Below are 18,248 nucleotides of genomic sequence, written 5' to 3'. Positions count from 1 at the left end.
AGGAAGCTGGCATAACAGCCACACCAGGAAGTGTTCGGTCAGCTGTAGCCTCCAAAAATTGGCTGGAGAATACTCCAATTGATGAAATCCTGACTCGTGGAAACTGGCGATCAGCTAATACATTTCACAAGTTCTATAGACGAGAAGTAATGAAAAGACAAGATTCTCAAAATGTAGCACAATTATTCACACCGGCGAACTAAATAATGATTATTTATTGATAAAATTGATTGAAAGAAATAAAAAATTCCTGATTTATAGATAATATTTTTCATTTTCATCCTAACTCACATTGGCGTTTATAAGCATAATATAAACCTTTTACAGTGGCGTCACCAGGCGATAACAAACAGATCTCATAATAAAGCTTCCAGTTACGGTCAAGTTGTTTAATAGTAGCGTTTTACCTGAAATAAAACGCATATTAAAATACTTACCTAACTGGAAGCTTTCACTTTAATTCTGCCTGGTGTAAACAAAGCCAATGATCCAAAATGGCACGTCATATTTTAAAGAAACTAAAATGGCGGCCAACCGCCAGGTGGCGCCACTTAGCCGGAAACATCCCTTGAAAGTACGAAAAACTGGTAGAAATTCGACGGAAACGGAAATGCTCTCTCATAATAAAGCTTCCAGTTAGGTAAGTATTTTAATATGCGTTTTATTTCAGGTAAAACGCTACTATTGTATCTCTACTACATATTATGGTTTAATTTGATTGTATAAATTATTTTATAATTACTTTTTTTTGTTTAGAAATATTTTTGTACTTTCTAGGCGTTTATATTTATCAATAGTCCCTTATTAGTAATTAGTTTTATTTCACACAACAACTAAATTATCAGGACATAGACAAAATCCAGTTAAGTAACTTGTGACGTCAAACGAAACATACACATGAGATTTGAGACTGATGACGTCATAAAAACATGCTTTTTTACTTTACAGGGGAAGGGGTAAAGAAAAGGGGGTAAAGAATCACACCTCGCAAGTTTCATGTTATTATATACAATATCTAATATATCAAAGTGAATTGAAAAATTTCTGTCTAGACAACAATCAGTCTAACTAATCAATTGTGGTGTAGTCATAATCAACAACTTGCACAAACTAGGGAACTGTTTGTCGATGGCGTATTTGAACCACATTGAGTTGTCTATGGTCTCAGCTTGTGAACCTTCAATTTGTAAATAAGTGTACGGCGCAAATGCTAAATGATTCCTGAGACTTAGTTTAGAATCAGCGTTAGGGATGACTTTGTTCAGCATTGTTACAGTCTGCATGTTCAGTTTGCTGAACACGTAACCTTCCTGGCGGTTGCTGAGGAAGTTTTCTTGATACAGACAAGATATAATGTCTGATGTATACGCCTTTAGTAACTGTCGATGTTCAAATTCGTGGGTATTTCGTACACCATTGTTCTTATTTTTTAACTTCGAGAATATCTTCCTGTACCTATAAAATTAAATTAAAATAAATTAATTTACATATATTTTCTCTAAAGTAATTTAAAGTTAAAATAATAGATTTTTTAAGAATTCACAGATAGTCTTAGTGAATATAATTTCAGCTATGGTGTTCTCATTTAAAACTATTTAGTTATTTCTGCCTTAAAATCTATATATATAAAAGAAAGTCGTGTTAGTTACACTATTTATAACTCAAGATCGGTCGAACTGATTTAGCTGAAAATTGGTGGGCAGGTAGCTTAGAATCAGGAAACGGACATAGGATAATTTTTACCCCGTTTTCTATTTTTTATTCCGCGCGGACGGAGTCGCGGTTAAAAGCTAGTTAAAAATAAAAAAGAGAGTAAAGAGGTTCCTAAAGTGGAGTGTATCACCCTGTATACAAAAGAAATGTATGTATGATTGTACTGACGTAAGTATGAGATGTACGAGGTGGTCGAGGGTGGCGGCAGAGGGCGCCAGCAGCGGCAGCGCCAGCAGCAGCGCGGCCGGCACACTGCACGCAGCGCCCAGGCATACATCTGCGCGTGCGCAGCGCGACGCAGCGCTCAGGCAACTCGCCAGCACTAGCGCATTGTCTAACACAGGCTTACATTTACATTCCATACAACGAATACATTCAAATACAGTAAAGTGATTCAAATAAAAGATTTTTTTCATTCATCATCAGCTCACTGTACATCCCCACTGAGGGGCTCAGAGCCTACCCTAATTTAGGGGTGACGAGGACATGGTCAACCACAGCCAAGTGCGGGTTGACTTCACATATATCTTTGAATTTCTTCTCAGATATGTGCAGCATCACGATGTTTTCCTTCACCGTAAGAATGTCGGATAAACGTACATATGTAAATCGAAAAACACATTGGTACATGGCGGGATTCGAACCCAGGACCTGCAGATTGCAAGTCAAGTGCTTAATACCCTGAGCCACCGACGCTCCCAAAATTTAAAGATAAAATTCAATTATCTCAAGTCAAATATTACAGTTTTATTAATTTTTTATCTTATGTTATATACAAAAATATATTTACCTGGATTTATTTGTAAGCCTTTGCTATACAATTGTGTTAACAATTTTGCTACTCCACGTAAAATCTGTGTGTATTCTATCTGTGGTGAGTTTGTACTCATAAATAATCTGCAATTTCGAACACTGGTGTAGACCTAAAAAAAAATCGTTTCCAATGTGCAAACTGATGTTAACAACAACACTATCACGCTCGAAAACGCACAAGGGTAGGCAGAGACCATGGACTTCCAATTGTCATCTATAAACCAGTCCACCATTACTAGTACTTTTATTTACTGTTTAGCAGATTGAAGACTTTACATTTTACTAGAATAAAAACCATAAATAATATCGATGGGTACCGGGAATAAAGCCGCAATCGTAAAAATGAAAATGTTCAGGAAAAAATATTTAATGAAATTATGGAATAACTATAAAACCACTGAATATCTTAAAATAAATTATATGTCACCTTGTTCGTTATTTTTTGCCTAAAGTACTGTTTCAGTTACAAGATTGTATATTTTATCCAAATAGGAAAAAATCGGTAAAGATCATATTGCAACTATTTATGTCGAAAGGTTGTTCCCATAATAGTCACTTACAGCTTTGTTCCACGAAAAAAAAAATGAATGTTGGTACAGTAATAATATGTTACAGCTTTTTTCAGTGTATTATAGGATACACGATGGATACAGTAACCATAGTTTGTGTTCTTATTCCTTGAACTTGATGAGCGTTTTGTGGACGGTATTCATATTTTACTGTATATTCATCGTTGTATGTTTTTTTTTTAATCTTTTATTTTTGCGTGAATATCTTATTTTGATTGACAGTGCTTTTATTATTATTATTTTTTTACTAGAAATATAAGAATGGATCATTTAAAGTGGTAGAAAAAAGAGCATTATGTTATTATTAAACAATCTTTTATTGAATCAAAGTAGCATAATTAAAATGACAAATTCGTGACTTTATAAGACTTTTTTACTTATATTATCCATGAAAATTAAGAATTCCTAATAAAAAAGGTACTTATGCTTAACTTTAAAACTTGTGCTATTTAAATTAAATTATTTTATAAAATGTACCTACTCTAATTATAATAAACTAAGACTAGTTTATTAGGAACTGTAGGAACCAACATTCGTATTATCTTAACAGAATAAAAAAATTGGGTACCAAAATATTTAAAGCAAAATCACGTCTAAAGACTTGACTCCTGTAGCGGATCCTGTACCTCAGCAGCTTCGTGGGTTCCACATGCCAAAGATTCATAGAAATCGTGATAATATTGTGGAATATCATGACTGTTACAAAGACTCAGTAGATCAGAGTACAGAGCTTTCGACACAGGAACCGGTTCGTTGTAAGCTCCTTGTAATTCAGGAAGAGTTGCAGATTCAGCTGTAGAATACGTAGAAACAACGTCTAAACGTGTAAATTTCTCTAAAATGTCACCATTATGTTTTACTCGTATTTCGGTGTTAATAAATATATATTATCTGCGACATTTAAGTACATGTCATTTACTAAGAAAGCCATCGCAACTGCTAAGGCACAGGCACAAGATAAATTATATGAATCCCTGAACAGCCCGCCGGGACAAAAACGCCTGTTCCGTATAGCAAGAGAGAGAGAAAGGAATGCAAGAGATGTAAACCACATCAAGTGTATTAAAGACGATGAAGGAAATGTATTGGCGGATGATAATGATATTAAACAGCGTTGAGTGGTGTAGGAGTTCGCTGGTGCCAATTTTTAAAAACAAGGGTGATGTACAAATCTGTAACAACTATAGAGGAATAAAGCTCATGTCAAACAGTATGAAAGCTTGGGAGAGAGTGGTGGACGGAAGAATAAGAGAGGAGAATGAGGTAACTCGGAACCAATTTGGGTTTACACCAGGACGGGGGACTACGGATGCCATTTTTGCTATTCGCCAACTTTGCGAGAAATATAGGCGTGTGCATAAAAACCTGCACATGGTGTTTGTAGACCTCGAAAAAGCATACGATAGGGTTCCGAGGAAGGTTTTGTGGTGGGCTTTGAAAGTGAAAGGAGCTGCAGCTTATTCGTGCTATGTATTGTCGAGCCAATACACACATCCAGTCCGCTGTTGGCGATAGTGACAGGTTTGGTGTCTCGGTAGGCCTACACCAGGGTTCGGCTTTAAGTCCGTATCTCTTCCTCCTGGTAATGGATGCGCTAACATCAGACATACAGGAGGAAGCACCCTGGTGTATGCTTTATGCTGATGACATCGTGCTTGTCGGGGAGGATGAATGCGAGGTGCAGAGCAGGTTGGAAAAATGGCGAGATAAATTGGAGAGAGCTGGTCTTAAAATCAGCAGAACCAAAACTGAACATTTGTTCTGCGATTTTGGTGGTCCGACCAGCTTTTCTCCAATCGCTTTAAATGGTGTTGACCTACCAACCTGCTCCGATTTTAAGTACCTCGGTTCACTCGTCCAATACGATGGTGGTGTTGACCGGGATGTGAAAAGCCGAATAAATGCAGGTTGGATGAAATGGCGACAGGTCACCGGTGTGACTTGTGATCCAAGAATGCCACCCAAGCTTAAGGGACAGATCTACAAGTCAATCGTAAGACCTGTCTTATTGTACGGATCTGAATGTTGGGCCACCAAGGTTTCGGATGAAAGAAGATTGCATGTAGCTGAGATGCGTATGCTAAGATGGATGTGTGGTGTGACAAGAAAAGATAAAGTTAAGAATGTGCATATCAGAGGAAGTTTGAAAGTAACGCCAGTTATCGAGAAATTGAGGAGCAGAAGGTTAGCGTGGTTTGGACATGTTATGCGGAGGGATGATAATCATATAAACAAAAAAGTAATGAGATTGAATGTGGATGGCTATAAAGTTAGAGGAAGACCAAAGAAAGTATGGATGGATTGTGTGAAAGAGGATATGCGTAAGAAGGGGGTAAATTCAGATATGACGTCTGATAGAGATGTATGGAGGAGTAGTACATACTGTGCCGACCCTACATAGGGATAAGGGCAGGTTGATGATGATGATGATTTAAGTACATGTCATTTGTAAAATATCAGAAAACAAAAATTTTGACACAGGTACATTAATTCGAATCATGAACAGATGACTATAAAATTGTAAAATAATTATTGTAGATTATTATCTTCAGTAATACAAATAAAATAACTATAGTTTGGTAGTCTTGTGCGTGATTTAATATTTGCTGCCATTGAGTAACGACTCAACGATAGTTTAGTAGGTACAGCAATGTTTAGTGCGAATCTGTTAACATCAAAGTAGGTACAGTAATGTATAGTGCGTTTAATGTTTACATGTTTTATTCCCTGGAAGAAAGCCGTAATTACAATTGCTGGTCTAAAATTGAAACAAAAATTTCACTTTCAACATAACCGTATTGTTCCAGTAATATTTTTCTAAACGTTTACCAGGAACAAACAATTAATGTACAAAGTGATTTTTCTATTTTTGTCATTTTTCATCAGAATTAAGTAAAAAAAATATATAAGGTGTAGTTAGGTCCGTAGATACCGAATCTGACTTAACCCGAAGACTGTCGCAATATCCATTGCGACATTATTCCAACTACCCATCGATATAAAGTAACTCACTAAATTAGCATATAACGCTGACAAACTCCTGAGTATAACGCATTGGTCCATTGAATTTGCTCTGCAGTATATCTTTGTGAGTGAAGTCATTATTGCCTCAATGTATTCATAACAATCCGCACTCAACCATTCCACCAGGTCCATTATCTGTAAATTAATATAAAAAATAATCTTTATACCAATATTATACATAGATGAAACTTGGATAAGCTGATGGTAAGAGATAATCTCTATAAGCGTGAGTCTTTGTCCGGTCCCGACGAACGACCTTCATAAGCGAGAAACTTGGGTTTGAGAGAAACCTCCGTAAGCGAGAAACTTGTGTTAGAGAGAAACCTCCATAAGCGAGAAACTTGTGTTAGAGAGAAACCTCCATAAGCGAGAAACTTGTGTTAGAGAGAAACCTCCATAAGCGAGAAACTTGTGTTAGAGAGAAACCTCCATAAGCGAGAAACTTGTGTTAGAGAGAAACCTCCATAAGCGAGAAACTTGTGTTAGAGAGAAACCTCCATAAGCGAGAAACTTGTGTTAGAGAGAAACCTCCATAAGCGAGAAACTTTTGTTAGAGAGAAACCTCCATAAGCGAGAAACTTGTGTTAGAGAGAAACCTCCATAAGCGAGAAACTTGTGTTAGAGAGAAACCTCCATAAGCGAGAAACTTGTGTTAGAGAGAAACCTCCATAAGCGAGAAACTTGTGTTAGAGAGAAACCTCCATAAGCGAGAAACTTGTGTTAGAGAGAAACCTCCATAAGCGAGAAACTTGTGTTAGAGAGAAACCTCCATAAGCGAGAAACTTGTGTTAGAGAGAAACCTCCATAAGCGAGAAACTTGTGTTAGAGAGAAACCTCCATAAGCGAGAAACTTTTGTTAGAGAGAAACCTCCATAAGCGAGAAACTTGTGTTAGAGAGAAACCTCCATAAGCGAGAAACTTGTGTTAGAGAGAAACCTCCATAAGCGAGAAACTTTTGTTAGAGAGAAACCTCCATAAGCGAGAAACTTGTGTTAGAGAGAAACCTCCATAAGCGAGAAACTTGTGTTAGAGAGAAACCTCCATAAGCGAGAAACTTGTGTTAGAGAGAAACCTCCATAAGCGAGAAACTTTTGTTAGAGAGAAACCTCCATAAGCGAGAAACTTTTGTTAGAGAGAAACCTCCATAAGCGAGAAACTTGTGTTAGAGAGAAACCTCCATAAGCGAGAAACTTGTGTTAGAGAGAAACCTCCATAAGCGAGAAACTTGTGTTAGAGAGAAACCTCCATAAGCGAGAAACTTTTGTTAGAGAGAAACCTCCATAAGCGAGAAACTTTTGTTAGAGAGAAACCTCCATAAGCGAGAAACTTGTGTTAGAGAGAAACCTCCATAAGCGAGAAACTTGGTTTTTCTACACACTGCCTACCCTATATCAATTTTGATCCACGTTCTTCACATATAATATAAATAAAATAGTTATCTAAATATAAATAATTATCTTATTACGCTCGAGTGTTAGAAACCAGTCTTAAACTAGAGCAAACAGGAGTGAAATTTGTGCAAAAAAAAAAGATATAAAAAGGAATGTGACAATGAAATTACCTCACCAAAGAAGTCAGTTTCGTTCCAGAACGCTATAAACTTTGCAAGGAATCTGGTCACAACGGGAATTCCTTGCAGTATTGTGCGCTGGAATACTGCCAGTCTGTGCAGCAGGTATCGCTTCTCCTCGTAACTGTATGGTGATTTGTCAAAGAAACCTGAAAACAGAAATTATGACAAAACTTAAATCAATCAACACTCAATTCAAATCATACTAATATTTTAAATGCGAATGTTTAGATGAACGGATGGATGGATGTCTGTTTGAAGGTATGTCCGGAACAGTTCAACAGATCTTTATGAAATTTGGCACAGTTGTAGAACATAGTCTGAGAGAACACATAGGCTACATATTAAGTTTTTTTTAATTCTGCGCGGTCGGAGTTGCGGGTGACAACTAGTAGTCTATATTAGCGCATTTTATAAAGTATTAGGCAATAGAGTATTTCACACTGTACAGTAGTCAGGGGTACAGTGACTGGGTATGAATCCTAGTCGCGTTTACTTAATAAAAACATCGATCACTCTTATTGTTTATTTGAAACAGGCGGAGTTTTTTTTATATTGAATAAAGGCTTATTGACATTGACACAAACTTAAAGGCACTTTAAGTTTGTGTCAGGGTAAGTTTTCAGTAACTGGAATACCGCGAACGAAGTCGAATCTAATAGCATTGTGAGCATGAAATCACATGTTACCGGAATGGGATATCGTCATTGTCCTGACAGACGACTTCCAAAAGCGATGAAGTAGAGTAAGAGAGAAACCTTTATAAGCTAGAAAAATATCGTGATCCCTTGGACTCTTACTTGACAGGTTTGACTGTATATCATCAGCTCACTATTCTACCCCAAGTTAGGGTTGACTAGACCATAGTCAACCACACTGGCCGGCTGCGGGTCGGTTGACTTCACACATATCATTGAATTTCTTCCCAGATATGTGCAGGTAGCATCTCAATGTTTTTCTTCACCGTTAGAACGTCGGATAAATGTACATATGTAAATCGAAAATCGAAAAAACACATTGGTACATTGCGGGATTCGAACCCAGGACCTGCAGATTGCAAGTCAAGTGCTTAACCCCTGAGCCACCGACGCTCTTGACTGTATATTTGAATGAAATCTAACACTTACAGTGATTGAGTATATGATGCAGGTCATGTGAGAAGAAAGCCTGTTCATTGTCGCTGGCCAGTGCCAGCAGAGTGGTGCCAGTGTCGTTGCAGAGCAGAGCGCGCAGTCGCGCTGGCCGAATGCTGGACCGGCTAACACTGTGCTTCAGCAGAGATACTGGGCTGAGGAAGAAACATAAATACCAACATCTGATCGACTAAATGTGGATTTATACTGTAAAAACAATCACAGAAAAGCTGACTTATTCTTTTCCTTCTTTAATATCATCTGAAATTCTTATAATCCTTTTGGCCATGGAGAAATAGTAAAAAATTTCTTAAGAATGTTTTAATACAGTTAAAAAAAATACTAGTACAGTCGAACCTTGATAAACGAGAAACCTCTATAAGCGAGAATCATTATCTGATCCTGAAGGATGGCATCCGTAAGCGTGAAAATTATTGTGGTCCCTTGAACACTTATCTAGATTTGGTTGTGATTTTCATGTTTTTATACTTTAATTATATATATTATTATATAAAAAATATATATTACTTTCATTGATTTATATTTTTTAAGGAAATATATAGATATCTTACCTAGAAAAATCAAGATATGTTTTTTGTGTAACTTGTTCAGTATACTGCATTGAACCAAGCTTTAAAAATTCCATGTTTGGTATCAGTGGGTCTTTCTTATTTCTTCCCGAGTCCTGAAAAAACCAACACAATATGTTATATTCTTTTATAAATTTATGTATTTTTTAATTTAGAAATGTTTATAAAATTACTTACACAATTAATTGGATTCGTCCACAATAAATACTGTTTTGTATTGCACAACAAATTTCTTTTGCTCTGAAATTAAAAAAAAACTTAAGTCAACATGTGAATGTGAGTAAAAAAAAACATTGAAAGTATGTTTTGAGGCTGACAGAGAAAGATCATGGCTTAAAAAAAAGTAAAAAAAATTAATAATAATAACATACCTGACTTATTGTGAATCGATTCAAAAGGTTTGCATTTATCTTTCTAAAAGATGTATGTATGGATATGGATGGTATATCTTCAGGAACACATTCCGGTCTATATGACTTGAACAATCCCAAAAGAACTTGAATCTGACGGTATAAGTTCTGAAAAAATATCACAGACATTGTTAAGGATCTTTAAATCAGTTATTATTTAAGTAGTTATGTTTATCATTTACATATAGACTATTTTTTATACATGTTTTATTAATTGCAGACAAAATTTTATAATTACTAACAAATAACAAAGAATCAGATTAATTTTTTTTTTTTTTTTATATGACAAGGAGGCAAACGAGCAAGCGGCCACAGGAATTCACCGAAATGGTGAAGCGACCGCTGCCCATAGACATTTGCAATTGCAGATGCGTTGCCAACCCTCAATCGACGAAGGAGGAGACATTCCAATGCATCTCCTCCTCCATCAAATCCACCTCCCCTTCCCACCCTTTCCTTATAAGAAAAGGGTGGGAAGGGAAAGAGGACTAAAATTAGGCCTCCGGCACCACACTCATCAGACGAAACGCGGAATTACTTCCACTTCACGCCTGTCTTCTGTGTGGTCGTGTCGTCGGGTCTGTCGGGTCGTTCTGTGTGGTAATACAAGTGAAACTGAATTAAAAAATATACCTTTTTTGCTTCCCTTTTCTTTGCGCAGTTTAAAAGTTCAACAACTCTTCTTCTTGTAACATCACTTGGTTTAGTCAGATTGTACACCAATTTAATTGAATGAGGTGCCTAAAAATATAACAAATAGCTTTAAGTAGTTGTAGTTAAATTGTTTTCTTTTCATCCTAAATAGTTTAAAATACCTTGAGTAAAACTATCTAAAAATCATACTAACCAGTGCTTCATATGTCAATGTTGAATAAAAGACTTCATATCCAATATTAAGTGCATCTAATTCAACAGAATTGCAGTCCATTGCAGCTATAACAAGAAAATTGAGTTTAATACATATTAAAAACATGAAAATTATCAGTACAAAGACTGTAAAAAGAAGCAACTTTTACTATTAGTACTTAGATGGATAATTAACACACAAATTAAGACAGAGTTGATGGAATAAAACTAGGTATGCCACAAACATTTTTTTTTCTACCGATCATGAGTAGAAATAGCTTGTAAATTTCCACTTACCTGTTAACCAGTCAAGTAAAAAGCTTATATTTGAAAAGTTTGATTGATTATCATGTTTAGCGAGAAGCCAACGTAGAGCGTAGTCAATAGTAAGCTTGCCGATTTTTTCGTTAGGAACTAAACACGCTCCCAGACTTGTCCATTTCGTTATAGCTATAAAAGAAATAGAAAAAGTTAAGCCTCTCGAATACCAAGAAAGACACAAAAACATTAAACAGCATTTATTACTTACGTATTGATAAATTTAACCAAACTTTGAATAACGTTTGGAAATCATTATACTCCAAGCCTTCATTTTCCACAATATAAGCAAGTTCATCGATTTTTCTTTGAAACAAATCCTTATCAAAACCCTTTCTTAATGATTTAATATAATGTATAATATCTTCTACATCTGTCATTTTGTTTGCAGTTTTGATTGAAAACTTTTGAATTGTATAAAAAACACAAATACAGAAGTTAAAGCATACAATCACAATGCAAAGAAGAATAACAAATTTTGAAATAAAAATACGTTACTATCAAGTCTATGACACGGTAATAATAATACCGTGAGTGAGAGAGATACAGTTATACCCAATTCCTGTGACGTGACAAAGACAGGGATAACTATCTTCTGTCCCTTTCTGCGTACCAGGCTTTGGGGTTTGTTTGGAACAAAGGTTGTCCCCAACAAGCAACCTAGGTTGTCCCTAACAAAGTTTGACATTCGTGCTATTTTTCGAAAATTGTGAGTACTTAGTGGCTGTAATTGTGCAAAAATATTTTGATATTACAGTTTTAGTGAGATCAAGTGTATAAAACATGGTATACTGCTGTATTGTTGGTTGTAAAAGCCGTAGTCAGCGAAAAGAGAAAAACATAACCTTTCAATCGTAAGTACTGAAACTACGCACTTATTCACATGTATTCATACAAAATAAGGAAGAAAATACAAACTAGTTGTTTTTTACAGTCTTTGAAATAACTAATATGTTAAAATACGGGTAAAATTAGCTAAAATAAAATAGTATTTTTCGAACATTATGCGCCCAAACGCAGATGTCATTTGTGTCAAATAATATACTGTAGATCTGGGAAACAAGCGGCCATATTAAACTTCTTTTCAAATTGGTTGGTTATTACCCGTAAAAATAATACCACCATCTTGTTGTAAAAATTACCCTGAATTTAGGGGAAATAAAGTATAGTATTTGTAATGTATATAAATGAATCAATTCTTATTTTTATACTATTTTCAACAGATTTCAAAATGAGTAGTTTTTAATTCTAGTATATGCTGTGTTTTTTAAATGTTCGATACTTTCTTATCTCGTTGATTTTAAAGAGTATATTTTTTAATTTGTCCCATGTAAATTTTATCGAAATCGGTTACTTAATTTCTTAGAAAGTACAATCAAAATAGTTAAATATTAAGTAGTTTTACATATAGTGTTCACTGTAATGATATACAGAATAATTTAAAATTATATGACTTTAATATTGGTATGTTTTTCTGTAGCTTTCCAAAGGATGCAGATGTACGCCTAGCATGGATTATTTCTACTACTTTTGTTTTTGTTGAAGCGGTACGCGGGAAAAAAATATCGGGAAATTCTTTTTTTGGAGTCACTCAAGACATCCTTGATTAAGGCAGCCGCCGATATTGCCATGGACCTCGTTCGTGCTGCGATAGACAACTGGCCGCGCAGATTGAAGGCCTGTATTCAAAATCACGGAGGTCATTTTGAATAAACTTTAGTTTCATAAGAATCTATGTTTTGTTAAGTTCATTTTGGTATATAAATGGTCACATAATGAATAAACTTGTTTCAATTATTTTATATTAAACATGTGACAGAATTTATGACCTGACTAAGTATTACTAAAAAATCTGTTTACCTAATCTTAGTCACATAAACAAAAATTACGCATTGTTTTTTATATTTATTACATTTATTATTTACAATATAATTGGGAATATATAAATTGATATATATTAAATTATATCGTAATTATTCATTTTCGGGACAAAACAAATAACTGGTAACCCCAATCCTTTTACATATATATATAGGTATAGTCTATAGTACTCTCTATCTGTCCCTTACGGGTGAACGCGCATGTCATATCTATATAATTCATCTGAGATAATTTTAATAACCAATAGCGTTACAAGTGACACAACGGGCGTTATTGTTTTATAAAAATCTATATTAATTGCTCCAGAGTGTGGATATTTCATACAGTGTTGTGTAAACGAAATATAATAAAATTTTCTTTGTATCCAATTCAGTGCAATAATACTTTTCATTTAGTCCATTTTAATGTGTGGGATGCAGAGCTGGGCATTAACTCGTTAATCCGTTAATCGTTAATTAACGAAGTTAACATTTTGCTTAACGGATTAACTTTTAAGTTAACTTCAAAAAGTGTTAACGCTTTTGTTAACTTCCGTTAAACTCAACTTCCGTTAATAAAAGTCCGTTAATCGTTAAATTAGAAACTTTGAGACGTGCTGTCATTTTGTTTAAATTACGCGCCACGCCACGCTCGTAAGTTCAACTTTGTTGGGCGACTGTCGGCGACTCGAATGGTGAACGAACGAGTTGATAATTGATATAATATGTGAAGTTCGCGTGCAAGTGTATGCATCAGAGCGTCCGGGAAAGACGTGACCAACAGGACAAAATCAAAAGAAGGTTCGAAATAGTATATTTCATTACGAGTATATAAAAGCAAGAGTATGTAATAGCCCACATTCCGAACGCTCTTCGTTCCTGCAATACGCCACTTTTTGAGCAACTGTATTAAAACACTTTTTTACTCGTGCTTTTTCTTTAGCTTTTCTAAACTTGTCTTTCCCAACTGTCAAAATAATGTCTGTTAAAAAGAATAACCAACCACGAAGTTTTTACAAAAAAAAAATCATTGAAGTTTTTATGACTCGTGCAAATGTTTCTAAAAAGAAGCTTCTAATTTGTTACAATATCAGATTTAATGATTTGATTCAATGAATTAAGGTTTCATTTTATTTCATCTCATTAAATTTCATTTTCATTTCATATCAATAAAAATAATATACTGAAAACTTGGTTGTTTGGGCATAGTTCCCTTTGCCTACCCAGAATGGGTGAAGAAAACAAAAAAAATCTCTGTTTGTATTCTTTCACGGTTGGCGCCATTTTCCAAACATTTTAGTAAGTTGAGTTTATTGTGTTTTTATTATTCTATATTATTAAATTGCTTAATTTTTTCGCAACTGTATCAAAAATAGTTTAGTACACGTGGGAAACTGTCATTACAACTTGTTCCAACTGTCAACCCTCACCTTCGGCTGCGCCTCGGCTCGGGTAGACATTTGTTGGAACTCTTTGCAATGTCAGGCTTTCCGCACTCGTAATGAAATATACTATATTCATAGGTGGGCACAGTTAATCAAAAAGTTAACTTCGTAAATCGTTAATTCGTTAAATAAAAATTTAACTTCGTTAATCGTTAAAGCGTTTAATTTAAGAAAATTTAACGCAAGTTAAAGTTAACAGTTAAAGTTAATTTTGGTTTATATTACGAATATAGGGCGCAAGCGGGAAATGGCCATACGAATAATCTCCGAATCATATGGACTGATTTTGTCAAGACTTTCAATAGAACTTAGGCTATTTTTTTACTGCGCTTACGAAATCTCGGGCGAGCGCTAATCCTATCTATAGTTTAGTTATATAATATACTCAAATAAAATTTTGACGATTGGGGTGATGTACTACTGCCTGTACGATATTAATGACATAGCATGCACTAGTTACACACACTTATATACTTCACTGACAATGATGGACACTTGACCTTTTCAGTCATTTTTTTATCGACCATCCAACTTCACGGAATTAGAGAACTAACTAAATTTAGACAACACAAGTTTTCTATTAAACAGTGAGACATACTCGTATTATGGTAATATTCAAAAGAATATCAATCTCAAATAAAATGCAGTAAGAAGAGACATAAACGTAAGTATGTTTAATACATCTCAAATATAAAATGTCACCTATTTACTTCGGCCGACACCGACTGCGAAATAACAATAATTATACAATAAATGTTACAAGAAAGAAGAGAACTTTCTTTAGAGTTTAGAGGGTTTTCATGACATTATTTTGTTACTTTTCAGTGCTTTTTGTTTGAGATTGTTTTTTATGTTATTGTAAAGGTCACTTGTGCCGACGACATTTCATATATTAATTTTAGTATAACACAATTTAACATTATTTCAATAACATAATTATTTTATCTTTTTCCTCATTCTTTCTCGTTTTATCGTATACTTTTTTTTTGTAAACAAACAAATTATCTTCGCTATTGTCTTTGTGCAGCGCACGTGCATCCCCGACCATTAGAAGGGTTGGGGCCATAAATCCATCGAGTTCGTTATCGCATTCTGTGTGCGGGCTGTCCACTTAATCCTTTGTTCATATTTTTAAAATGCAAAATTATTTTTCGTTGACTATGAAGAAGCCCCAAAAAAAACAAACGACGGTAATAAACACCTAAATCCCTTTTGTTTTTGAGGAATGTTTATTGCGTGCACATTTCGTCTTTCGTGTTTTTAAATTTATTTTTCATTGTTTGTTTCTTATCTACGCAATGACAAAAAAATCCTATTTGTACGCTTTTTCAAATGAACCATAAACGATTTTTTTTTATATTTTTTGCTGTCTTTAAACTTCAATATTAAAATAAACATATTCGTCGCCAACAAAGTTTAGTTGTAATTTAGTTACGACGTTGAAGAGTTATGCACACTTGATTATTTTGATTGCAATTCAACGCAGTGTTTATCTATATATATAAGTGCACAATTATTGTATTTAGAATAAAGTACTTTCGTACCTTATGTTGGTTTTATAACAAAATCATGTTCTAAAAAAAAGTGATGTTAAATAAATGAAAACCAGTTTTAATGTGAATAAAATGTAATATAGACTTTTCGAGATATTTGTGTAAATGTGAAATAATTAAAAAACTTTGAAGGTGTCTAGCGCCTAAACTTCGCAATATTTGATAGAGGTAAGTTTGGTTAAATCGTAACTATTTTCTAACAAGGATTCTGCGGTACTCTTTTGATCACGTCTTTCCCGGCCGCTTGGTGTATTGTATAACATGCATCACACTCGCTCGTTCTCGTTCACTCTCGTTCTCGGTCACCATTCGACTCGCCGACGGTCCCCGAACATAGCCGAACTTACGAATGTAGCTTGATGCATAATTTAAATAAAATGACAACACGTCAATAAGTGTCTATTGTTACAATTAACGGACTAAATTAACGGAAGTGAAATTTAACGGAAGTTAACAAGAGCGTTAACACTTTTTGAATTTAACTTAAAAGTTAATCCGTTAAGGAAAATGTTAACTTCGTTAATTAACGATTAACGGATTAACGAGTTAATGCCCAGCTCTGACTATATTGCATTCATATTTGTCTCTAATACTAATGTGTACATTCTATAAATATATAGTCAAATTACTATTTTAAACAAGTGTCGCCACATAAGTGTGAAATTATAGTATGTATAATTTTGGTATGGTTAACTGTTAACGATTAACTTTAACTTGCGTTAAATTTTCGAGAATTTAACGAATTAACGATTAACGAAGTTAACTTTTCGATTAACTGTGCCCACCTGTGGTGGGATGTTTACGATTTCATAATTTAAGTCTATATCTGTCAACAGTAAGTAGACTTACATATTTTTCATCGTCTCATAAATTTTATTTATTGAATGGTAATATTTTAACTAAACTGCGCTGCCCTTGAAACATAAGTCGTTAATTTACTTTTTTAATTTCAGGAGACGATGTCTCCACAGACTATCCAAAAACAGTAGTATTTGGAAACAGTTAATAATACATTGTACGATGTCAAGTACAGAGCAAAATTTATTGAACTCAATGCAACAATTGTCTGTGCAACCAAGTAACAGTGCTCCTCCCGAGAAATCAACACAAGTTGTAACTCCAGCTATCAACAGAAACCAGCCATCCGCATCTAAAATTGCATCGGTCAAATCAAGTACAGTATCTCCAACTATTGATCGTCTTTTGAGCTTGGGTACAACACCTCCTCCTCCTCCCGTTATAACCAGGCCTGCAGACATGGACCCCCACACTATGGAGCAACTTCGAGCTGTTAAAGAAATGTTAGCAGCTCAAGAGGAAGAAGCTCAAAGTTTAAGAGATATTAATAGAGAAATGCGTACCCGATTGGAGGAATGTGAAACAAAGATTAAGAAATTAACTGAACTCAACGAAGAATATGCGGAGAAAGAGAAAGGCCTATCACAACGTGTAGCAGAGAAAGTACGAAATAATAAACAAATGAGCATTGTCATGGAAGAGTATGAGCGTACAATTTCATCTCTCATAGGTGAAAAAGATACAGAAACCAAAAGATGGGCAGAGGAAAGAGCAACATTACTTAGAGAGCGAGATGAGGCAGCTGCTCATTTAGCTTCAATGGAGCATGCTTTTAATGATGTTCACACTAAATATGAACGATGTAAGGTTATAATCCAAGATTACAAAACAAATGAAGTTGCATTGAAAAGAACTGTAGAGGAGAACAATGATGCAATACAGAAATTAGAGGCTCGATATGAAGCATTAAGACAGCATGCAATGCAGCAATTGAACAAAGCCAATGCTGAGCTTGACTCAGTAAAGAAGGACCACCAGGCAGAGATCCTTAAATTGAATGCTATGCTCAAAAAGAGTGAAGTTCACGCTTCTTTGCAGGAATCTCTAGCCCAGAAAATCAAAGATAACGAGGAACTTACTGCAATTTGTGATGAGTTAATTAACAAGGTTGGTTAACTAATCATTATACTGAGTAATTACATTTTCATTTATCTTACATGCATTTGTAATTGCATGCTAAATATTAGACTAACATTTATTTCATGTAACTAATATTATGAAAGCAAGTTAACAATGCTTATTTACTTACATAGAGGTTGTTAGTGTCGAATTTGTTTCATGCTCTATTATATATTTATTTATCACATATTGTGCAATAACTCATGTTGATGACTTTATTGTACAATTGTGTTATTTAATAGTATTTTAGGTTTTTTAAAATGACACATTTGTTAACTTCATATTGTTGATTTACCATTGGTGCTTAACTTAAAGTAAATTATCCAAAATAAGTATTACATGCCATTGGTTACATTAATATATATGATTCCTTAAAAAAGTTTTGGTAATTGTTTTAATCCATTTATTTTCTAATTCAAATGTTGTGT

General features: G+C 34.6%; 2 protein-coding genes across 2 annotated transcripts; one reads left to right on the top strand and one right to left on the bottom strand.

Annotated features, from left to right (window-relative positions):
• Nucleotides 1-775: 775 nt before the first annotated feature.
• Nucleotides 776-11,428, bottom strand: LOC123723185. The gene is made up of 13 exons (XM_045685748.1): nucleotides 11,198-11,428; nucleotides 10,966-11,118; nucleotides 10,670-10,755; nucleotides 10,456-10,563; nucleotides 9,784-9,930; nucleotides 9,590-9,652; nucleotides 9,395-9,507; nucleotides 8,817-8,977; nucleotides 7,681-7,838; nucleotides 6,108-6,254; nucleotides 2,504-2,636; nucleotides 1,882-2,047; nucleotides 776-1,455 (listed from the first exon to the last, which is right to left on the bottom strand). Exons 1-13 carry the CDS (start codon nucleotides 11,364-11,366, stop codon nucleotides 1,065-1,067), a joined length of 1,995 nt encoding a protein of 664 aa, XP_045541704.1. The 5' UTR covers nucleotides 11,367-11,428; the 3' UTR covers nucleotides 776-1,064.
• A 5,205-nt stretch (nucleotides 11,429-16,633) lies between these two features.
• On the top strand, nucleotides 16,634-17,950 carry LOC123723256 (transforming acidic coiled-coil-containing protein 3-like). The gene is made up of 2 exons (XM_045685832.1): nucleotides 16,634-16,678; nucleotides 16,797-17,950. The coding sequence occupies exon 2, from the start codon at nucleotides 16,864-16,866 to the stop codon at nucleotides 17,815-17,817; it is 954 nt and encodes a 317-aa protein (XP_045541788.1). The 5' UTR covers nucleotides 16,634-16,678; nucleotides 16,797-16,863; the 3' UTR covers nucleotides 17,818-17,950.
• The last annotated feature ends 298 nt before the right edge of the window (nucleotides 17,951-18,248 follow it).

The sequence above is a fragment of the Papilio machaon genome, chromosome W (assembly GCF_912999745.1).
Source record: "Papilio machaon chromosome W, ilPapMach1.1, whole genome shotgun sequence".
Lineage (NCBI taxonomy): Eukaryota > Metazoa > Arthropoda > Insecta > Lepidoptera > Papilionidae > Papilio > Papilio machaon.
This window is presented reverse-complemented; position numbering and strand designations above follow the sequence as displayed.

Coding starts and splice junctions, on each gene's coding strand:
- LOC123723185 (XM_045685748.1), bottom strand. CDS start 11,366: ATGACAGATGTAGAAGATATTATACATTATATTAAATCATTAAGAAAG. Junction 2,637..6,107: donor CAGCGTTATATGCTAATTTA/GTGAGTTACTTT, acceptor ATTTTTTTTTAG/GTCTACACCAGTGTTCGAAA. Junction 1,456..1,881: donor CTCGTACATCTCATACTTAC/GTCAGTACAATC, acceptor TTAATTTTATAG/GTACAGGAAGATATTCTCGA.
- LOC123723256 (XM_045685832.1), top strand. CDS start 16,864: ATGTCAAGTACAGAGCAAAATTTATTGAACTCAATGCAACAATTGTCT.